The sequence below is a fragment of the Bubalus kerabau genome, chromosome 23 (genome assembly GCF_029407905.1).
Source record: "Bubalus kerabau isolate K-KA32 ecotype Philippines breed swamp buffalo chromosome 23, PCC_UOA_SB_1v2, whole genome shotgun sequence".
Classification (NCBI taxonomy): domain Eukaryota; kingdom Metazoa; phylum Chordata; class Mammalia; order Artiodactyla; family Bovidae; genus Bubalus; species Bubalus kerabau.
The window spans coordinates 3,771,803-3,796,150 of record NC_073646.1 but is presented as its reverse complement, the minus strand read 5'-3'; the positions used below and the strand labels follow the sequence as shown (position 1 = coordinate 3,796,150).

The 24,348-nt window shown below is 42.7% G+C and overlaps 1 protein-coding gene and 1 non-coding gene across 3 annotated transcripts; one reads left to right on the top strand and one right to left on the bottom strand.

Annotated features, from left to right (window-relative positions):
- Positions 1 to 11,639: 11,639 nt before the first annotated feature.
- LOC129637914 (zinc finger protein 75A-like) lies at positions 11,640 to 24,169 on the bottom strand. 2 transcript variants are annotated; one of them, XR_008707631.1, is made up of 7 exons: positions 22,085 to 22,213; positions 20,055 to 20,250; positions 19,007 to 19,098; positions 18,599 to 18,725; positions 16,367 to 16,477; positions 13,651 to 16,179; positions 11,640 to 12,786 (listed from the first exon to the last, which is right to left on the bottom strand). XR_008707631.1 is itself a non-coding variant. In XM_055562236.1 (7 exons), exons 2-7 carry the CDS (start codon positions 22,103 to 22,105, stop codon positions 15,581 to 15,583), a joined length of 1,146 nt encoding a protein of 381 aa, XP_055418211.1. In that variant the 5' UTR covers positions 22,106 to 22,213; positions 23,988 to 24,169; the 3' UTR covers positions 11,640 to 15,580. The 2 variants fall into 2 exon arrangements, 1 of the variants encoding a protein (XP_055418211.1); XM_055562236.1 differs by adding an exon at positions 23,988 to 24,169 and having other exon boundaries at positions 11,640 to 16,179.
- Positions 17,965 to 18,071, top strand: LOC129638250 (U6 spliceosomal RNA). The gene has a single exon (XR_008707757.1). It is a non-coding gene; the product is annotated as a U6 spliceosomal RNA (small nuclear RNA).
- Positions 24,170 to 24,348: the final 179 nt, after the last annotated feature.

Genomic DNA, 24,348 nt, shown 5'->3' with positions numbered 1-24,348 from the left:
GTAGCAACATAGACCCACTGCAGCCAATCAATCAATCAATCAATAAATATAAAACTATATAAAATAAAATGGCCAAAGGACTCAAAGAGACATTTCTTCAAAGAAGAGAACAAACATATAAAAAGCTGCTTACATCATTAGTCACTGGGGGAATGAAGATCAAAAACTTAATGAAAAAGCACTTTATACTCATTTAAATAGCTACAATAATGCAAAATAGAAAAATAGCTAGTGTTGGCAAGAAGAAAGAAAAAAAAGGAACCCCTGATGAGAACATATAGGCATACCCTGGAGATACTGAGGGTTCAGTTCCAGACCCTGCAACAAAGCAAACATCACAGCAGAGAAAGTGACAGAATTTTCTTGTTTTCCCAGTACATATAAAAGTTATAGTTACACAATACTGCAATCTTTTTTTTTTTTTTGGATCTTAGTTCCCTGACCAGGAATTGAACCCGTGCTCCCTGCGGTGGAATTGTGAAGTCTTAGCCAGTGGGCCACCAGGGAAGACCCATTAGGTATGCAATAGCATTATATCTAAAAAATGCTGTAACAATTACAACAGTACCAGCTGTAATAGATCACTGATCATAGATCACCATAACAAATATAATAATGTAACAGCTTAAAATGCTGTGAGAATTGTCAAAATGTGACACGGAAACAAAAAGTGAGAAAATGTTGTTGGGATAATGGTGCTGTTAGATTTGCTGACACAGGGTTGTGACAAACTTTCAATTTGTAAAAATGCATTATCTATGATGGGCAATAAAACAAAGTGTAATAAAAACAAGGTATGTTTATAAAATAGTTAGACCCAATAGAAAAGTTTTTTGCTCAAAAATTAAACATAAAACTGGGAATTTCCTAACCTTTTCTCCAGTGGTTCAGCAGTAAAAGAATCTGCCTGCAATGCAGGAGATACAGGAGACATGGGTTTGATTCCTGTATCAGGAGAATCCCCTGGAGGAGGGGATGGCAACCCATTCCAATATTCTTACCTAGAGAATCCCATGGACAGAGACTGGCAGGCTACAGTCCATAGAGTTGCAAAGAGTGGGACGTGACTAAAGTGACTGAGCATGCATGGGAATTCTCTGGAGGGCTAGTAATTAGGACTGGATGCTTTCACTGCCATGGCCCAGGTCCAAGACCTGGTCGGAGAACTGGAATCCTGCAAGCCACTTGGTGGTACAGCAAAAAAAATAAGTTAAACATAAAACTAAAATATGTCCCCACAGTACCCCTTCTGGGTATATACCCAGGAGAACTGAAACAAATACTCAAACAAATACTTGTATATGTACATTTACAGCAGGACTATCACAATAGCCAAAAAGCAGAAACAAATGTCTATCAACAGATGAGTGGATAAACACATTGTGTTATTCAGCCAGAAAGGAATGAAGTGCTGATTGATACATGCTACAATGTGGATCAACTTCAATAGCATTATTCTAGTGAAAGAAAATCAGGCCCAATGTGTCACATATAAGATTATGTTTAAATTAAATACTCAGATTAGAGAAATCCAGAGGGACAACAAGCAGGTTTATGATTTGCCAGGCACTATGCGGAAACAAGAATGAAGTTTTCTTTGGGTGTAATGAAAATATTCTTGAGCTAGACAGAAGTGGCAGCTGCACAAAATTATGTATGTACTAAATGCCACTTGACTGTTCACTTTAAAATGCTTAATTTTGCTTTATGTGACTGTCACCTCATTAAATATTTGCCTATAAAAATCAACTTGCATCAAAACCACAATGAGGTACCATCTCACACTGGTCAGAATGGCTGCTATCAAAAAGTCTACAAACAATAAATGCTGGAGAGGGTGTGGAGAAAAGGGAACCGTCTTACACTGTTGGTGGGAATGCAAACTAGTACAGCCACTATGGAGAACAGTGTGGAGATTCCTTAAAAAACTGGAAATAGAACTGCCATACAACCCAGCAATCCCACTGCTGGGCATACACACTGAGGAAACCAGAATTGAAAGAGACACGTGTACCCCAATGTTCATTGCAGCACTGTTTACAATAGCCAGGACATGGAAGCAACCCCGATGTCCATAGGCAGACAAATGGATAAGAAAGTTGTGGTACATATACACAATGGAATATTACTCAGCTATTAAAAAGAACACATTTGAGGCAGTTCTAATAAGGTGGATGAAACTGAAGCCTATTTTACAGAATGAAGTAAGTCAGAAAGAAAAACACCAATACAGTATATTAACACATATATATGGAATTTAGAAAGATGGTAATGATGACCCTATATGCTAGACAGCAAAACAGACACAGATATAAAGAACAGACTTTTGGACTCCATGGGAGAAGGCGAGGGTAGGATGACTTGAGAGAATAGCATTGAAATATGTATATTACCATATGCGAAATAGATGACCAGTCCAAGTTCGATGCATGAAATAGGGCACTCAAAGCCAAACTGGGACAATGCTGAGGGATGGTATGGGGATGGAGTAGAAGGGGGTTCAGGACAGGGGGACACATGAACACCCGTGGCTGATTCATGTCAATGTATGGCAAGAACCACCACAATATTGTAAAGTAATTAGCCTTTAAGTATAATAAAGAAATTAATTTTAAAAATCAACTTGCCATATTTATGTGGGTCTATTTCTGGACTCTTCATTCTATGCCATTGATCTGTGTGTCTTCCCCTTTACCAAGACCACGCTTTTCATTAGCATAACTTTAGAGGAAAGTCTTATAATCAAGTGATGTCATTTCTTCAGTTTCTTTCTTATTTTTCAAACTATTTAGGCTATTCTAGTTCTTTTATCTTTCCACATTGTATTAAATCTATTGACTGGTTTGGGGAGAACTTACATCTTTGTTATGTTGAGCTTTTTCAGTTTATGAATGTGATTTGTTTTCCTATTTATTTAGGACTCCTTTGATTTATATATTTCACCAGTGGTTTATGGTTCTCAGTATATCTAACCTGCACATGTTTCGTTAGATTTATGTCTAAACATTTATTTTTTGAAGCTATTGTAAATTACATTGTTTCCAGTGTACAGAAATAGAATGTTTTGTTTACTGATCTTGCATTCTGTGATCTTACTAAATTTACTTATTCTACTCCAGAAATTTTCGCAGGGTTAGGATTTTCCACATTTAGTCATGTCATCTGTGAATAAACACAGCTTTGTTTTTCCTTTTCAACCTGGATGTTTTTTAATTTCCTTTTCTTTCATTATTGTACTGGCCATGTCTTCCAGTACAATGCTAAACAGGGGTGGCAGGAGTGGGTATTCTTCTCTTGTTCCTTATCTCAAAAGGGAAAGCATTTGATCTTTGATAATTATGTGTGATATGAGCTATAGGCGGAGAAGGCAATGGCACCCCACTCCAATACTCTTGCCTGGAAAACCCCATGGATGGAGGAGCCTGGAAGGCTGCAGTCCATGGGGTCGCTGAGAGTCGGACATGACTGAGCGACTTCACTTTCACTTTTCACTTTCACGCATTGGAGAAGGAAATGGCAACCCACTCCAGTGTTCTTGCCTAGAGAATCCCAGGGACGGGGGAGCCTGGTGGGCTGCCGTCTATAGGGTTGCACAGAGTCGGACATGACTGAAGTGACTTAGCAGCAGCAGCAGCATGAGCTATAGGGATTTTGGTCTTTTTTTGTGTGTGTGGGAGGGGGGTATGTGGCATGCAGAGTATTAGTTCTGTGACCAAAAATTGAACCTGTGCCTCCTGCACAAAACCACAGAGTTCTAACCACTGGACTGCCAGGGAAGTCCTACGTTTTTTCTAGCAGATGATCTTTTACAGGTTTAAAAAGTTCCATTTTATTCCTAGTTTCCTGGGAATTTTGGTCATAAATGTATTTTGTCTCCATTTTCACTAAAGTGCTCCCTTTCAGTTTCTAGTTGTGCTGCACTGAAGTAAAAGGGTATCAGAGAACATAAACAGTAAACTCACTATCAATTCAGTAGTAGTTTGAATTCTGGTATTCTTCTACAAATCACCTACTGCTATTAACGGTTTGAAGTTCTCAAACAGTTGCTCCATGCATTATACCCAGGTTTTAGAGTTTGTGTCTAGGCAAGAGAAAAAGTGAAGCATGCTTACTTCTTACCTAGAAATGGAACCCAAATAATATTCATAATGGTTTGTCTCGTGCCTTTCCAATCTCTATTCATTTTATTTCTTTTACTATATTATAGGTTTTCTACTCTGATACCTAATCCCTGACTCCACAGAAGCCTTCCCAAATGTTTACTTCTTTTCAAAGCCTTCCCTTAGTCTGTCTTTCTTCTTGTCCACAATCTTCTTCCCTGTCCTACCTGTTACTATTTGTTATCTGGAAGCTGACTTGTCACCCTCTGCTTTAGTCCCTTCTTAGTTTTTAAATTGAGATATGTCACATATCATAAAATTCACCATTTTGAAGTATTTAAGTCAGTGGTTTTATTAGCATATTTACATTTCATCATCACTATTTAATACCTGAACAAGAACAATATAATTAGCAGAGGAATTTCTGGGTAAAACAGTAAGTCTATGTTTAACTTTTGAAGTTACTGCCAAAATGTTTTCTACAGTGGCTGTACAATTTAAATTTCCACCCGCAGTGTATGAGGGTTCTAATTTCTTCACATCCTTGAAAACACATCTTATTATCTTTTACAATTATAACCATGTTAGTGGATATAAGTGGTATCTCATTGTGGATTTGATATGCATTTTCATGGTGGCTAATGACGTTGAGTCCCTTTTTATGTGCTGATTGGCCATTTGTGTATCTTATTGTGAGAAATGTCTATTTAAATCTTTGCCCTTTTCAAGATTTCCCTGGTGGTCCAGGAAATGTAGATTTGATCCCTAAGCCCATGTGCCTCAACTAGAGACCATGTGCTCTGGATGCTGTGCCATTGCTAGAGAGAAGCCTGTACAACAAAGAGCCCACATGCCCCCAACTAAAACTTGATGCAGCCATAAATAAATAAATATAATAAAAACCACTTATTTTCCCTTTTCAATATTAAATTCTCGACCACTGCATTGCTTTCATATAGTATTAAATAATGCTGCTTAAGATGAAGTTTCTGACCACTTGGTGTTGATGGCTGTGAAAATTTGAGACACAGACCCAAACAAAAGCCAAACAAACAAAAAAACCTTATAGCAAGTAGAATTGCTTGTATATTAAAGTGCCTAAATTTTTGTAGCCTTCTCTGCATTTACTGAAAATGCATCTAGAACTTCTTGCCTCTGCCTTTAATGCTCTAGTCACGTTATCCATAAGAAGTTAAAAACTTAAAAATATCAAAGATACTCTCCAAATGTGAATGCTAAAGTCCACTCTCAAAAAAGTAGAGTGCCTAAGCCAATTTAAAATCTTTTAAAATTAAAATTAAGTTTTGTAAGACAGTAGAGTTGAGTGTTTCCTATTCTAGTTTGGGGAAGCTGCGATTGGTCTTGAAAATAAGGCAGAGTGATAAACTGACCACGGAAAGCCAATCTGTCAAACAAATGAATGGTTTAAATATCATACATATTGTTTTAACCATATAAAGAAACCTAGAAAATGCCCATTTTATCCCCAACCTAGCATTCTTTAGAAACAAAAATGCAAAACCCGAAATGTTTGTGAACATAAAATCCTACCACCAAAAACAATGCCCGGCACACAGAAAGTGCCCAATAAACATCTGCCTGATGTTGAATGAATAAATGAACATTCACAGTGCACATCTCTCTAAAAGTTTTCAGGAGCAAACATTTATAGGCAGAGATAAAAGAAGAACCCGTTTTTGGCAGCAGGTTTACGTAAGTGTTAATTTGGGAGCTGCAGGTGACAAACACTAGTTCAGGGAAAACTCTGAGAGATAGTGAAGGACAAGGAACCCTGGCGTGCTATAGTTCATGGGGTCGCAAAGAATCAGACACAACTTAACAACTGAACAACAACACGGGCACCAGGAATGCTGGTTACAAATAACACTTGGTTTGTTGATTTTTATAAATGTTAGATTACAGCAAGTATTATTTGGCCATGGAATGATCTTTCAAAGCATTTTCCACACACAATTCTTAACTATCAGAGCACTGGGTATTGAAGCACATTGTAACTACTTTAACTCCAGAAAGAGAATCAAGGGAAGGAATGGACACTAACCAAGAAAAAAGAGAAAATTCCTCATTTTGAGGAAGTGTGGTGCCAAATGGGGACAAAAATAGAATAGGAATATTTAATTTCCATTTCACTTTTCATCTTAGCTGTTACCAACATGTTATAGTTAAATACTAATAAAAATACAATCAAGCAGGAATGGTTAGAGGGAATTATAATAAATTCTAATGTTTTTAGTATTCATTTACACATTATTTCAATTAAAAAAGAAAACCAATTAAAGTAGGTAAATGAGGGTACTTTGAGCTCCAGGGGAAATGTCTCATGTGAATATGTTAGAGAGTTCTTGCTATTATTATTTTCTGCCACTTAATGAATCACTCTGGGGCTTGTTAAAAGTTAGCAGTTGATCATGAAGTTTCAACTTTTAATAAGTTGCTCTAGTGATCACTACAGGCATCTAGTATTCCTTGTGGACCACCCTCATTATGAGGCATATGGGTTGCCTGTGGTTCTCATAAATGAATATCCTTGGGAGGGGGAGCGTATCAGGAGGGGCCTCTTACAAAGTCATCTTGACAACTTGTTGGTCAAGCTCTGGTTGCCCTCTGAGGGAGGGAAACACAGCTCCCTTGTTCTTAATTAAGCTTGCCTCTTGTGGAGACAGGGCCTCTGTTGAGTGGGAATACTTTCTCATAGACGGATTAGGGTATGGTTGTCAAGATTTATTGATCTCTTTTAAAAGGAACTATTTATTCATGGAATGTCATACGTTTTTGCTTTAAAATATTCCAAAACAAAATAAAAACAAAAACTGGATAGGATAAGTGAAACAAAATAGGCAAAATGTTGATAACTGGTGAAGTCTACATAGGGGTTCATCATATAATTACTATGTTTGATAACTTCCATAATGAAAATTGTAAAATATATATCTATAAAAGGATTATTAATCTCCAACATTTATTATCTTAAATCAGCTACTGCTCTATGTATTAGAACTCTTTGCAGTTACAATTCACACTGGCTTAAAAAATAAAATGAAGTTATAGATTTATGTATTAGCAGCTGAAAAGTCCAGGGCAATTCTAGGTGTCAGGTGATGCTTGATCTGACAGCTCAACGGTGTCACCAAAACCTGCATCATATATATCACTGCTCTGCCTTCTGTGGTATTGTTTTCATCCTAAGGCTCACATCTCCTGTTTCAAGGAGACTGAACATCTGCTGGGTTATATGTGTCATCCTGCAAGTGTTGGATCTGCTCTAGTGTTTCCAACAAGTCGTGATGGGATCGGCTTAAGGTCACAGGCCTAATCCTGAGCCATCTTTCTAACCAAGGACAGAGAAACTCCTGGGGAGTAAATGAGTTCTGAAGTTGAAAGATCTTATACTGGACTTCAACCCACTGTTACGATTTACTTGGGTGCATAACACATCCTTCACGGAATAGCTCTGCACATCTCAGTGTTCTCTGCCTACCAGCTCGGAACCCACTGACAGAACAGATTTCCAAGGCCCTTCCAGGTCCTTTTACACACCTCAGTGTTGAGAGTCCTGGGGAAGAGACGTGCCAAGGATCTGAAGGGCCCCCTAGGACTGTGTATGCACTCAGGCCCTTGCTGAATTGCAGGCATTTGGGTCCAGCGCAAGCACTGAAGAGCAGATGTGGTGGGGGAACGTGCTGGGAGGAGAGGCAACCTGAGTGGAGGTGCTTTCCCTGGGGTGCACATGGAATCCAGTCTTCCTACCCCTGGGTGAAGCTCCCTGAGCTCCAAGCTAGAGTATTCAGGCAGCTGGAATGACAGCCTTAAGACATTCCAAGGTACCCAATGTAGGTCACCTCTGTGCGTTCCTTGACAGGACCTACAAGCTCTTTGCTTCCATCTCTTCTGAAAAAGAACAAGATGAGAACTCACAGCCATCACACATCTGTCAAACAGTCAATACCTAAAGAAGAGAGCACACTGGGACAGGGGTGCTCTGAGTGACCAAAGCTAATGTTTGGTGCCTATGGTAGCTTTTTTCTGTTTGATGTAAGTTGATCCTTGAAGGACACAGGTTTGAACTGTGAGGCCCCACTCACATGGGGAGCCTACTGAATAACTCAGTACTAAAGTACATGACAGAGAAGGCAATGGCACCCCACTCCAGTACTTTTCCCTAGAAAATCCCATGGATGGAGGAGCCTGGTAGGCTGCAGTCCATGGGGTCACTAGAGTCGGACACGACCGAGTGACTTCACTTTCACTTTTCACTTTCATGCACTGGAGAAGGAAATGGCAACCCACTCCAGTGTTCTTGCCTGGAGAATCCCAGGGACGGGAAGCCTGGTGGGCTGTCTATGGGGTCGCACAGAGTCGGACATGACTGAAGCAACTTAGCAGCAGCAGCAGCAAAGTACATGATCCATGCCTGGTTGAAGTTGCAGAACCACAGATCCAGAGGGCCAGTGGTAAAATCATACACAAATTTTAAACAGTCCAGCAGCTGGCACCCCCAACCTACTCCATGTGTTGCTCAAGAATCAACTGTATTTTCATTCTTATATTCATTATAAGTCAGTTTTGTGCCCAACACTGAAGATTCAAGGCTACACAGGACAAAGCCACTGCCCTCTTGATGCTTATATTCTAATCGATGCAGATAGACAAAAACAACAAACCAAGTAACTCTACTTTGTGATACATGCTGTGAAGCACAGCACTCAGAATGGTGAGGGCAGACAGGACTGACTGAACAAGAGTGAAGGTCAAGAGAAGATAAAGCCCTTGTGCAAGCTTGGGTTTCAAAATGTGGGAGCTGTGGAGAGATTCAAGAGGAGAATATTGTACAAGCGCCTCTTAATTCAAAGAGTAAGGACTCGGGAACTCTCTGACAGTCCAGTGGTTAGAACTCCAGTCTTTCATTGCCAAAGGCGCAGGTTCAATCCCTGGTTGGGGAACTAAGATACCACAAGCCACGTGGTGCAGCCAAACAGATAAAAGACCGGAAATGAGCCTCTCCTTTAAGGAGGATAAATAGCTTTGATGTTGGGTAATGCTTATCATAGTTACGGGATGAAGGAAACATTTAAAAAACATTTCCCTAACTACACATAAGAAACTAAATTTAAAAAAAACAGAAAAGAAAAAAAAAAGTGGTGGGGGACTTCCCTGGAGTCCATGGGTTAAGAGTCCTTGCTTCTACTGCAGGGGGTAGGGAGGCAAGTTTGATCCTGGGTTGGGGAACTAAGATCCTGCAAGCTGCACAATGCAGTCAAAAAAGAAACTATTGTTCCTTACTCTACTAATATTAAAAATATGCATATTTATTTATTTGGCTGCGCCAAGTCTTAGTTGCAGCATGCAGGATCTTTCCGTTGCAGCATGTGAACTCAGTTTTGGTATGTGCGATCGAGTTCCCTGATCAGAGATTGAACTCAGGCCCCCAGCCTTGGGAGTGCAGAGTCCTAGCCACTGAATTACCAGGGAAGTCCCAATCTGCTAACATTTTTTTAAAGTTTGCTTTAAAGCTTAAGATATCTAACTCTTCTCTTCATGAACATTAAATATCCGTCACTTTTACATTTTTTTCAGATGCTCTGAAACTGTTTGGTGTACAAGTCATTGTTGTTCAGTCGTTAAGTCATGTCCAACTCTTTGCAACCCCATGAACTGCAGCACACCAGGCTTCCCTGTCCAAGTCATAGACAAATACTTAGTGTGGGAATCATGATGTTGGAAATGTTACATTTATTGGCTTAAAAACTCCACAGAAAGTCTTCTTACTAAGTTCTTCCTTGAAGGTGCAGGGTATTCAAATACAATAAACCTTTACATTTTTGTGCTAGTGCTTAGACCTGAGCAGTTTGAGATTCATCATCCTACAGTGGTGGAAATGAGAAGTGATTCTGATAGCTTTCCTACATCTGAAACTGAGTGAAAGACAAGAGCTGGCTTACATAATTCCTCTCACAAGAGCCAGACGGGAAAACAGCTTTAAGTGAAGCGCAGGCACTATCATCATGGATGAATTATACAGGAGGAAAGCCTGACAAGATGCCTGACTGTGGAAAGAAATTCAGTGCAGCCCAGTACCCTTGTCTGCTGGAGAATTCATACACAAAGAAACCCTACATGTACATTGGGTTTGGTTGATGCTTTGAACAGTGCTCCAGCCTTGCTCCCCACTGAACCCACACAGGGAAGAAACTATAAAAGCGCCAAGTGTGGAAGAGATTCAGCAACAATATGCTTTTGTAACTTGTTTGAAAAGAAACCTAGAAATAGTGTGTGGCTAAAGCTTCAACCGGAGAAGGCAATGGCACCCCACTCCAGTACTCTTGCCTGGAAAATCCCATGGATGGAGCCTGGTAGGCTGCAGTCCATGGGGTCGCTGAGAGTCGGACAGGACTGAGTGACTTCACTTTCACTTTTCACTTTTATGCATTGGAGGAGGAAATGGCAACCCATTCCAGTGTTCTAGCCTGGAGAATCCCAGGGATGGCAGGGCCTGGTGGGCTGCCATCTATGGGGTCGCACAGAGTTGGACACGACTGAAGTGACTTAGCAGCAGCAGCAGCAAAGCTTCAACACTTTCTACTGAGGCACTTTAAAGACTACACAGGAGAGAACCCACAGAATGTTGAGGAAGCCTTCAGCAAATAATCAGTGAGCCCTGTAGGGAACACTCCTGAGATAAAAGCAATGGGCAGCCTTGATCCATTACATGTGAACAGGAATGAGTCAGAGAATGCACAAGGTGCTCAGTAAACACTGGTCTGTGGTGTGAAATGGTTCAGTGAACATCTGAAAAACCCTTTACAGTGTTCAAATCTTCTGCATTACTCCCAACTGTCCAGATGGATAGAAAAGAAAGAAAAGTGAAGTCCCTCAGTCATGTCCAATTCTTTGTGACCCCACGGACTGTAGCCTACCAGGCTCCTCCACCCATGGGATCTTCCAGGTAAGAATACTGGAGTGCATTGCCATTTCCTTCTCCAGATCTTCCTGACCCAGGGATTGAACCCAGGTACTCTTGGTAGGCAACACTTTATCATCTAAGCCACCAGGGAAGTCCATTGGCAGATCGGTTTAAACCCCTGACGGGATTTCTGCCATAAGTCATAAGAGGTCACTGTGGAACCAAAGAGCAGGGCTCCTCACTTGCCTCGCGCAGGGCATGTCATTCATTCACGTAAGCACACTGTAGAGTTAAGTAAAGTACAGCAGAAAACATGTTCGCTAGGAGAACAAAGAACTAGAGCTCCAAGCATCCTTACCTTGTTCTGAAGAATCGAAAAGGCCACTTAGGATTGTCTCAAGTTCTCCAGCAGAATTAAACACTGTTCTGTTTCAAAAGCTGATCGAAACACCAGAGTTTTCGTTTCCAAGCTCTCCTCCTGTACTTCCCCTCTAGTCAAGACAGTGGAAGTTCTCAAGATCAGCTTGAGGTTACAGTCAGCTTAATGGCCAGAACTCTGGGTATGCAATGGTCCCAGGACTGTGACCACTGGGATGCACCAGTGCAGAGAAGGTGTCAAAGATCTAGGGGCTAGACTAGATCAGTGATCTACTTCTCAGAAGCAACCCTGGAGCCACCTGTAAGGCTGTTAACTGAACACACAAAAAATTAAGCACCTTCTGGTTTGTCCTAGAAATCATCTGGTTACAAAGGTCACATTAGCGAGACTGAACCCAGGGTCAAGTCTGAATTCATTTTTGAACCAAGGTTCAATAGTTTTAGTTTTATATTGTTGTTTTAGTAATCAGCTCTCATTCCTGTGATGAGGTATCGAAATGCCTTCTAACTTGCACATATCCAACCCAAATTCCAAACATAAGGAATAAGACACCGTGCTGCTAACTAGTGGCTAGGACTTTCCCACTGGAGGTTTCTCATTCCCCAACTGGACTGGACTGCTCCTGTGATCCTGTCCAAGTTTCTTCCCAACTGTCACCTTTCAGTCCAGGGAGAGAAGCCACATTCCTCTTTATACTGTGGGAAAATTTGGTGACTTGTGTCCTGGTTCTCTGAGGCACAACTCACAAAAGGCACAAGAGGTATTTAACAAACAATCACTTGAAGTCTACTACATTCACATGAAGAATGGAAGGAAATCCCTACCCCATCTCAAGCCCACTGATGGACAGAAACCCTTCCAGTGCATGAGGGGCTAATGGAGCAGTGGTGCAGTGGAGGACAAAGACAAAGTGGAATAAGGTCAGGGAGAGGGAGAGATGGTTGCCTCATTCACTTCAACAACTGACCTCTTATTTGTTTTGGGTAAGCAATCCAGTCTTTCTTTCCCATCACCTACAATCTTGTAAGCTCCTATGTGTTTCCACTGGTGTTACAGTTACATCGTCTCAGTGGAGCATCAAGAGGAAACTAGATCTCTTCCGAGGACCAAAGACCAGGCAGAATGACAAAAGTTTCTGAGCTCTACCAGAACAGCCAGCCCAATTAAGACAGGTCACGTTATGCTGTAGAAACACACAGCACCAACATCCCAGTGATTTAACACAACAAAAGTTTATTTATTGTTCCTACAAAGTGCATTACAGGTCTGGCAGACCATCTAGAACAGATACCTCTCCCCAGTGTGGGAGGTCAGCATTCCAGACTGTTCTGATCTCGTAGCTCCTATGTGCTTACATGACTGAGGCAGAAGACAGCACAAGAGTCCTGTACCAACAAATAAGTGCTTCAGTCAAGAAGTGAGACTTCTATACAACCCACTGCTCAAAACTATCTCAGGACCCTTTCGAACCAAAAGGAGCAGAAAAGGATAACCACTCCCACCCCCACCCCCCTCTTTTTTTTGGCTGTCCCACATTAGCTTACAGGATTCCAGTTCCCCAACCAAGGACTGGACCCAGGCCCTCAGCAGTGAAAGTGAGGAGTCCTACTGGACCGCCAGGAAGTCCCAACCACCCCATTCTTACTGTTCACTGGGATACAAGCTCCACAGCAATAAGCATTTTGCTTATTGTGGACAAGTCTCCTTGTCCACTATCATATTCTAAGCTTAGAAGAGTACGTGGGAACTTCCCTGGTGGTCCAGTGGTTAAGAATCTGCCTTCAAATGCAAGGGACGTGGGTTCAATCCCTGGTTGGGGAACCAAGATTCCACATGCTTTGGGGTAACTAAGCCCGCTCACCACAAGAGAAGCCTGCACACTGCAACAAAGACCCACTGAGGGGGAAAAAAACAAAAAGGCTTGTTGAAAGTCTGCTCTTCAAAAAAACAAGTACCTGGACACATAATGGGACCTCATTAAAACAAAGGCATGAATGCAGTGCCAGCAACTAATCCATAGGTGTATCCTGGGAGAAGAGACAAGAGTTCCAGGGGTGTTAAGACCAAGGGTGTTGGGTAAGATCTATGCAGAGCTGCCTGTGCTTAGCAAATAATTCTTGACAGAGTTCATCTTGGGGAAGGAAATGAAATCTTGCTGACAGCAACACACCAACAGATCAGGTGACTAACACCATAAAGCACTGAAGCCAAGGGACAAATCAACTGAGCAAACCACCACGAGTGCTCACCTCCTGGGAGCTCCAACAGCCACAGATGCACTGGCTCCTTCAGTGCGGTCAGTCCACCCAACACACCACTGCGGATCAGAGAAAAGGAAAGGACGTGGACACTGTCTGAGACCCCACTACCAGCATGGCCGTTAGATACTTTTCCTTCATCAATCCCTCTAATCCTCAGAAAACCCTGAGTTGAGCTTTATCTCTATTTCATAGAGAAAATGAAGACTTATGCGTGTTTCAGTAACCAAGAAATTAGAGTTTTATAAACTTGAAACAGATCCAATGTCATCCAGGCTGACTGGGCAGGGACAACACACAGATCAGTCCAACTGATCCTGTCTTCAGGCCTGACTAGTTACAGCTAAGTGACAGCCAAAGGATCTGCTAGTTATGGGGTCTTAACAAGTCCCTAAATCTCTCTGAGCCTTAACTTCCTTGTTTCTAAGAGATATGTTAGAGACATTATTTAACTCCTTTCCTAACACTACCCGAAAGCTCTAGAAGGAACACATCTGAATCAGGGCTGTAGATAAAAAGGTATTATAAGAAAACCCAGGATCCAGAGAGATTCTCAGCAGTCTATGGTGTGCTGAAGTAAACAGAAACAGAAGATCCCATGTGTTTAACAGTTTATTGTCAGCCAAGGGAGGTGCGGGTTCACCCACCTTCATCTACCACTTAGCATCAGCTCCCAAACCTTTGAACTTGGTCTCCTGCTCCCTGGATTCACAGACCACCATGCCCAGTGACCCACAGGATCCTCCCTACTGCACACACTCCAGTTCCCAGACAAGCATAACCCTCTCCTTGTTCTTAATAACAAACAAAAACCAAATTAAAAAGCAAACAGACAAAAAACTGAGAAATTGTTCCTGAATTCCCATTAATATCCATTTAGGCCTCAGAAAAGTACTCATGTTCATGGCTCTTTTATCCTATTGGCATTGTGAGGTAAGGAGTCTAGTTTATTACAGAAAATTCTTTACATCTATTATGTTGTTGTTGTTTAGTTGCTAAGTCGTGTCCAACTCTTTGCAACCCCATGCACTATAGCCTGCCATCTAATATACACTGAATGGTAAAAATTCCAATTCATGTCCACATGACCTCATTAGAGATATTCTCCTTTTTTCAAACATCACCAATGAGAGGTATGATGGTGCATCAGTTCACCTGGCAGATTCTCCACCAATAAAGTAAATTATTTCATCACAGTAAAAATTGTGCTAAAAGGATTCCAGAGGTATAGAAATAAAAATTCATAAAGGAAGTCAAAACCGTGTCAATTTTGCAAACACTGTCCAATGACAAGAGTAAGAAAATTCAACTTGGTTTCTGGAAAACTTCATGTTAAAATTCATTTCTGTCCCAAAAGACTATTGAAACTGCTAAGTCGGCTACCTGAAAGACAATGTATGTCATCAAACACGTATATTACTGCTTTTTATTTTGGAAAACTATGCTACAAATGTTTCTATCATATGTGCTAAACAGTGGCTGGAAGATCAATGAAAAACAATATTTACCTCTGTGACCACAGAAGACTGGTGATCATGACTGCATCTGCTATTTGAAGCTGGTGTTGCTATTCTGTCAGCTACAATCCCAAAGCTTTTTCCCTTACTCGGGTTCTTAGAACACCTATTTTCCTAAGGAATTCAGTGATAGTTCTGTGTAAAAACAGTAAGTACTACTACTAACTACTACTGTTTCCTCTCACAGTCAACCCTAACTTCTTTCTGTGAAACATGATGTTTATATCACCAAATTTTCCACTGGTAAAAAATTCTTCATGCTTCTTAATTTTGAAATTTTTCATAAACTTTAGGGTTAAACTCTGGTTGGTAAATTTTTTAGACTAAGAACACTGGATAAGCTTTTCTTCATTGGTGTCAATCCTGGTGTCAAAGTTTTGAGCATTCACTGATGCTTGCATGTGTTATAGATGGGTTCTCCGGTGTTTAATAAGGTGGGAATTTTGACTGAATTTTTTTCCACATTCATGACATGTAAAGGGCTTCTCTCCTGTGTGAATTCTTTGATGTGTGTGGAGATGTGAATTTTGACTGAAGCTTTTCCCACACCAGGAGCATTTATACGGTTTTACTCCTTGGTGTGTGGTTAAGTGCTTATTAAGATCTGACCTCCATCTAAACCTCTTATCACACTGCTGACATTTATATGGTTTCTCTTCAGTGTGAATTCTTTGGTGCTTAATAAGGTCAGAACTAACTCTGAAGCTTTTCCCACATTCCTGACATTTAAAAGGCTTCTCTGCTGCACGTTCTTTCTTATGAAGCTCCATAAGTTTCAGCAGCTCTTCCTCCCACCAGTTGGAAAGTTTATTTCTTTCCTTCACTGGGAAATCTTGGTGCCATTTCCCCAGCCTATGCACATCACCATGATTTTCTTTGCCCGTTGTTTTCTGATGAACATTCACACTGGCTTTTTTTGATACTATGTCTCCCGGTGCTTGTATTTCTAAGTCAGAAAGACACATGAGCTGATGATTTTCCATGTCATTTTTCAGCTTTATCTCTGTTGGAAATAAACATAAGAATCAGTCTACTGTATGTCAGAGCAAGATAAATATGGGGATAGAAAAAAAGCACAACATTCACTGATTTTAAAATATATATATAGGGAAGCAGAATCTTAAAATGTTAAGCCCTTGGAAAGGTTCCTAATCCAGGTGCATTTTTCCTCTTACCATGGTATTATTTACCTGAAAGCAGCTCTCCAGGATTGTCTTTGAACATTGGAGATCCTTGAATATATGGCTCTTCCCCTTGCTCTAAATAGGAGATCACTTTAGGTTTGGGGAGCACAAATAATGCTGTGAAATAAAAAACTGAGGTCAACGACCAGAACTAATAATGGTTCACTAATTTCAGACTACTTCAGGAAAAGCAAAAGATACTTTAACCGTTTGTTACCCTGAATGGTTAAATGGATACTCTCATATCCAATATTAAGTTTACAATATACTGCATTTGTGAGTGGGCATGAAAAACAAAGACTGAGAAAGGAACCTAAGCTAGATCGACAGGAATCCAGTGCAAATTCCACATCTTCTTTTTTTTTTTTTTTTTTTAATTCCACATCTTCTGACACCAATTCTCCATATTCAACTAAGGAGTAATCAAACTCCAGAGCCTGCAGGAAACACAGACTGGTGCTATTACATCTTCAGGAAGACTTATACTGGATAAGACCAGGTTTAGGGGAGTTGATGTGAAGGTCAATGGGCATTTATCATGCACAAATGATACATGCCATCATTATACTAACTTTTTATTTAGTTCTCAAGCACCAAACACTGGACTAGAAAAGATTTCTACCACTCCCATGGCTCACTGGTTCACATTCAGGTGCAGAAACAGGCAAGAATTACTTAGTGAACTTACTTCAAATTGTACTGCCAAGTATGGAAAGTATTCATTACTTAGTCATTCCAAAAATACGCACTGAGTGGTTATGGTGCACCAGGCACCCTCTATGTACCAGGGACATAGTGGAGAATAAGCCAAATCCCCTGCTACCACAGAGCTTATCATCTCATGCAGAGTCAGACACTCTAACATCAACAGACAAACAAATGTCAGGAAGTGATCAATGTTTTAAAGGAAACTAAGGAAGGGTAAGAGAACATTTAAGATTCTGTTTCTGTGATGCTATTTTAGATAAGACTGTAAAAAAAGCTTCTTTTAGAAAATGATATCTGAGCAGAACCCTAAGGTGAGTTTTGTCATGTGACAGAAAAGTGTACCAGGCAGAGGGTAAGAGAAAGAAATCAGCATTTCAAGTCCATGAAGCAGCAAGATGACAAGAGTGAAGAATGAAGCAAGAGCACAAGTGGCAAGAGATGACAGCAGATGAGAAGCCAGACCTTGGAGGATCCTGGGGGCTGTGGTAAGGAATTTGGTTCTAATACTGAATATATTGAGAAGTTATCATAGGTTGTTCTTTTTTTTTCTTTAAAGTTCTACCAGCTTATTACTACCAACCCATCTCCCTCCACCCTCATGCATGTGTGCTCAGTCATATAACCCCATGGACTGCAGCCTGCCAGGCTCCTCTGTCCATGGACTTTTCCAGGCAAGACTACTGGAGTGGATTGCCATTTCCTTCTCCTATGACAGGTTTTTAAGCAGAAAATGTCGTGATCTGATTAGGCTTTTTTTTTGGCCAGGTCATGCAGCTTTTGGGATATTAGTTCTGCAACCAGGGATTGAATCCACACTCTTGGCATTGAAAATGAAAAGCCCTAACCAATGGACCAAGCCAGGAAATACCCCATGATTAGGTTTTTAAAAGACTCCGGTGCTCGCTTCGGCAGCACATATACTAAAACTGGAACGATACAGAGAAGATTAGCATGGCCCCTGAGCAAGGATGACACGCAAATTCGTGAAGCATTCCATATTTTAAAAAAATAAATAAATAAAAGACTCTGGCTGCTGTGTGGAAAACTGAGGGTGGGAGAGCAGTAGTGGTGGCAATGGGTGCCAGTAAGAAAGTACTGAGGTGAACCTTGTGGCTGAGATGAGGATGTGAACAGCGCAAGAGGCTGAGACATGATCCAATTCAAACTACACTGTGATTGTGGAGCCAAGATGATCAGTGATGTGTTAGTAGTAGGGCATGATGGCAACATCACAGTAAAAAATGATCCAGGGGTTTTCTGGCCTGAACTTTAGGTTAATGGTTGTGTCTTTCAGGGAGACAGGAGAGAGTAGAGCAAAGCAGATTTGAAGGGAACAAAAATTTTGGATAAGGAATGAACATGTGAACTTGGCAGAAGCTCCAGGGTTTCCAGATACACCTTTCCTGTGGTGAACCACTATCTGAGAATCAACGAGCTACTGAAACAGAGATTCTCTCACGGGGGTAAAAGTAAACCAAGAATGTGACAGATTAGTCCATTCCTGTGCAAAGGGAAGAGGAGAATTTTTACCTAGAGAGATGACAGTCTCATAGTTCTCATGCATTACGTCATTGTAGAGGGCCTTCTGAGTGGGATTCAGTAGTTCCCATTCTTCCTGGGAAAAGTATATGGCCACTTCCTCAAATGTCAACAAACCCTAAAGAAGAGAATGGCTTTAACTCAGAACTTGCCACTTGAAAGACAGCCCAACCATCTGGCCCATGATTCGTATGTTAGCCAGATATTAAAGGAACAACACATGATACTTTTTAAAGTGAGAAGGCAGAAAAGAAAGAGGGAAGGGATCAGTAATCCCAGGAGGTACCCAGTTCCCCTGGGAGATCATCTGAGTTAACATGCTTTTGAACACCTGCTGGGCAGGGTGGGTCACAGACAGCAGGGAGAAGCAGCCCCAAGAAGCTGGAAAGCACAGCTCACCTGGGACTCAGGCAAGATGAACTCAGGTGCCACTGTCCAGTGTTTAGTGTTTGTTTCCTCAGGACCGGCTAGGATCTGGTAGGTAGGTACCACTGTGGGTGAAAAAGCACCACAGAAATTTCTCCTCTGTTTTTAAACATACTAGGCTTATTTCTCGGAGAAGACAATGGCAACCCACTCCAGTACTCTTGCCTGGAAAATCCCATGGATGGAAGAACCTGGTAGGCTACAGTCCATGGGGTCGCTAAGAGTCGGGCATGACAGAGCGACTTCACTTTCACTTTTCACTTTCATGCATTAGAGAAAGAAATGGCAACCCACTCCAGTGTTCTTGCCTGGAGAATCCCAGGGACGGGGGAGCCTGGTGGGCTGCCGTCTATGGGGTCGCACAGAGTCGGACATGACTGAAGCGACTTAGCAGCAGCAGCAGCAGGCTCATTTCTAAAATGTAAAAGATTCCCATGTTTTCAGGATTGATGAGATACCTTTACAAGTGTGTGTGGTATCTAGAAATGGCTCTCTCCTTGTGAATAAAAACCACTGAATCTACCAGCCCCTAAAACAGGTTCCCTAATCTTCCTGAGCAAATTTATGAAAGGAAAAAACCTGTTATCCAGTCATGACATGAATTGAGAACAAAATACTCAGGGAATCTAGTGTACAGTAAGAAAAGCTGCTTTAGCTTTTTTAAATTTTTTATTGTTACTTTTTGCCTGTATACAATTTTATTCACATTTTGTCACTGATAACCCCTTAATTCCTTCTGTTTTTACAAGGACAGGTGGGCCCAATCCTCTTTACTTTTCTAAAGAACTGAGTTCCCAGTATCATTACCAGGGTTCTGCGGTTGGGAGATTTCTGTGTCTTAGACCAACCCCCACCCTCAACCCCACATGACCTATTCTACCGCCACCTGGGGGGCATCCTGATTGCTAATGTAGCTGCATTAGTAGATCCACAGGGCAGGGTAACCAGAAAGTGCACACACATTCTGGCTTAAATTATATTCCACCTCCTAGGAGAAGAAAAGTAGCATGAAGATCCTTACCCCTCTCACATACGGGCTCAGGTTCTTTGTGGGTATTCCTGCTCAGTGGTTCTTGTAGACCCTGGTGTATATTCCAAACTTCTTCCTCCAGGGACATGCCCACTGGCTGGGACTCTGCTGGCTTCAGCTGGAAGCCTGGGGCCTCTGCTGCTTCTCCCAAGAGCACTGCCTCCTTTCCCAGCTCCTGGACTGCAACCTAGAAATAACCCCCATACTTGTTACCACAGAACTGACTTTTGGTTTGGGCTTGATGGGAGAGGGAGGAAAAAGCAGAGTGCAGACTGCAGGGAAAGAGGGAGACGCTGAAGGAAATAACACAAAGACCTAGAGATACCAGCCACCAATTTTCCACAAGAACGATCCATACACAACATGGGAAAACTGGGAGAAACCAGTAAAGGGTGTGGTTACTGCAAGCTCTCCAAGACAGCAGTCCCACTCCCTGAATTCAGGGCAGTTCAGCCCACTAACAGGGTTGCACAGGCCACCTGTTCTCATGCTGCCTTGACAGGCTTTCTCTCCCAACTTAGATCCTTGCCTTAGTGGTTTCCTGTCTTCTCTCAGAAGATTAAGGAATTGAATTTAAAAGTTGTCCTGTCAGCCACATTTCCCACATAGTCAGGAAAGATTCTCACAGACAATGGGGATGAAATGGAGAAAAAAGCAGGTAAGAGTAATGGCTCTGTCCTATCCCCAAATGATTCTGATACAAAACATGTGCCCTCCCAGTATTCACAGCGGGCCTGAGGCCAGCTGGTGAGCTGTCACCTGCCCAAGGGCATGTCCTGGATCCCCACTCAGAGCAGAGTCAGGACCAACCACTGAGAGAGGGCAGTGGAGGCTCTCGCCTGTGGTACAGAGGACACTATCCCTCAGGGTCTTTCTTCTCTCAGCTACTCTGCTGGGATTTCAAATCTTTCTTGCCCTGTGTTCTTTCTTTTTCCCCTTCCTGGGCAGTCGTTCCCTAGTCGTTTGGTTTGTTCCTTCTCTATCGTATCTTCACTCTCTTTTGGTCTCTCAGAGTCCTTTCTTTTCTGATCTGCCCTGAACTCTCCAGCTCCTTAGTGCTTTTTGTATGTTTCTAAGAATTTGAGGTCCATCTCCGTGGCCAAGCCAGACTAGGCTCATTACCCTTAATACACCCTGGCTCCAAAGACAGGAAAACTCAACTCTGTCCCTAAGGCCAGGGAAGTCTCTGCCAGGATCTCTGAATCCTATGGGCTGACTAAGGCTGCGGTCTGTGCTTTCAGGTCCTGTTTCACAAGTGTTAAAGGAGCAATACAATAGTGACTTAATCCATTTTTTATCCCAATTAATTGCCCCAATATATCCACCTTCACTCTATTCCACTGCACATCAAGAATCTTTCTCCTAACCCATTCCTTGTTTGGCCAGTTTCCCTTTGCAAGTGTTCTATGAGGACCACAGCCTCCTTGATGCTCTGTGGATGTTGCTTCTTTATGAGTGTCTGGGTGTTCCCAGGCACAATGGTCAGGAACTGCTCTAGCACCACAAGTTCCAAGATCTGCTCTTTTGAATGAAGGCGATGGCATCCCACTCCAGTACTTTTGCCTGTAAAATCCCATGGATGGAGAAGCCTAGTGGGCTGCAGTTCATGGGGTTGAGAAGAGTTGGACACGACTGAGCAACTTCACTTTCACTTTTCACTTTCATGCACTGGAGAAGGAAATGGCAACCCATTCCAGTGTTCTTGTCTGGAGAATTCCAGGGACGGGGGAGCCTGGTGGGCTGCCGTCTATGGGGTCGCCCAGAGTCGGACACGACTGAAGCGACTTAGCAGCAGCAGCAGCTAGCCTCAGCCACCAATGGCATAATTCCTGGAGCTGGTCACCAGCATCCCAGGGTCCAGCTGCTTCATGACAGAGGAAGTTCCCGAAGTGCTGGTGAGACCTCTCAGGAGTGAGACCATCTGTCTGTGGGGCATGTTTCTTATGCTGACTGGAGTTCTCTGCCACGAGTCCCTTGGTCTCCCACAGAGCCCTGAAATGAGCATTCAAGTACTTACACACCTTCAGATCTACTGTCTTCATTTTGATCTAGGAACAATTCTGCTCCTGTGCCAGATACACCACCAGCTCCAGATCTGACAACTGAAGCCCAGTCTGGTCTGGAACAAAATCAATAAAACAATCTTCTTCCTAAGGCATTCAGGGCAGAAAAAAGTGCATGTCAGTAAGATGCTGTCACATGAACTTTACTATCTGCTAGTTATAATGAGAAAGATGAACTTTAAAAATCAACTGCCAGGGCCATGTTTTTCTACTTTCTATTATTCAACTTAATACAGCATAGCTTACTGAAGACAAATTCCAATAAATCACTTTGCCTTTAAAAAAACAATCAGGAAAAGTATATGGATGAGAAAACTAATACCCACTGGCTGCAGGGAGTTCAGGGATTATCCAAAGATTTAACTGAAAAACTTCCTATGTCATTCTCTATTGTTAAGGAAAGATGAGGAGAATATTCTGAGTTTGTCTTAAATTTTAACATATTGTCCTAGTCTGTCTTTAGTAAGAGGATACAACTTCTATAACCTTTGTCCTTTTGGGAAGATGAAAGCCTTCACTTCCTGGACCTTTTGAGGTGCTCCTTTCCATTGTATCAAAACTTGTAGGAGAGCTGCAACAATGAGACCAGAGCGGAAAGAAAGTAATTAGGAAAATGGAGCCTTATTCTTCTGAAAAAGCATCCCTCAATAACTAGTTGTTCAACATTTATTTTGGCATTTCTTTGCAAGACATATAAAAAACACTATGTAGAAGATTTATATCCGTATTTTAAATTTCTCTTGACCTACGAAAAAACTACAACTGACCCTTGTTCACAAACTGTTTATTCAAATGTCAAGTGGTGAGACTTCCCTGTGGTCCAGGGGTTAAGAATCCTCCTCCCACTGCAGGGGGCCTGGATTTGATCCCTGGTCAGGGAACTAACGGAGAAGGCAATGGCACCCCACTCCAGTACTCTTGCCTGGAAAATCCCAGGGACGGGGGAGCCTGGTAGGCTGCAGTCCATGGGGTCGCTAAGAGCCGGACACGACTGAGCGACTTCACTTTCACTTTTCACTTTCATGCATTGGAGAAGGAAATGGCAACCCACTCCAGTGTTCTTGCCTGGAGAATCCCAGGGACGGGGGAGCCTGGTGGGCTGCCATCTATGGGGTCGCACAGAGTCCGATACGACTGAAGCGACTTAGCAGTAGCAGCAGGGAACCAAGATACCACACTCCCCAGAGCAAGTGAGTCTAGTAGGTAACTAGGGAAAGCCCACCGGCTAAAAAGCCCGCACGCTGCAAAGACCCAGCACAGTCAAGAGATGAAAAAAAAAAGGGAGCCCACGTGAGTGGCCATTACATTCAACTGCTACTGATTCCTTTCAGATTCTCCAAGGGTCCTTTAGACCTCTAAGCGATGCTGGTGGGGGTGGGAGGAAAGAGCTGTCTGTCTCACTTTCCCTGAGATAACCAGAAGAAAAGGCACAGATTCTGCCCAGGAAGCCGCGGTATCCACAAACGACCGGCTCCTGATGGCCGGCCCGCTAAGGGGGCGCACGGGACACTAAACAGGCTTTCGCAACACGGAAGCTGATCTCTGAGCCTGGGCCTCTTGTTTCTCCTGCGGTCACATCAGCCAGTAAAGGAAACACCGGTGGAGGCAGCAAAGTGGACACGACGCGGGGCGCGCCCGCGAGCACTGGGCCTACGGGCAGTATCCGAGAGGCCTCCAGCTGCGCGGCACGGGGCACGACCCGCGCAAAAAGTGCAGAAAGCAGCCTCAGGAGCCTGACGGCGGGCCTAGCCCGGGTCAATCCGGCTGCCCGGCTCCGAAACGCCCCCGGCTGCCCAGCAGCGGCGGGGGTCTCTCGGCGGCTTCAGAGCTGGTGCCGAACTGGAAGCCGCCTCTAAGTTACCTCAGACGGACTGGCTTCACGGAAGCCGCTCCCTCTTCCCAGGGCTCAACCGCAAGTCGCCTCCAGTCTAACAGAGGTTCTGAGGAGGACTGCCCCCGCCTCGCCGCCTAGCGTGCCACTCAGAGGCTAGAGGCGGGGGGAAGAGGGGAACGCCGGGTTCCTCTTAGATTCCCCGGGGCCGGAAAAAAAAAAAAAAAAAAAAAAACAACAACAACAACAACAACAAAAAAAACCCAGCGAACCGGAAGGGGAAGTGACGTACTTCCGGAGAGGGCTCCGCAACGCCCATTGCTTTATCAAGGCTGCAACAGAGGGAGCAGCCTGTCAGCGGGAAAGAATTGATGCCGCGAAATCTCAGGCC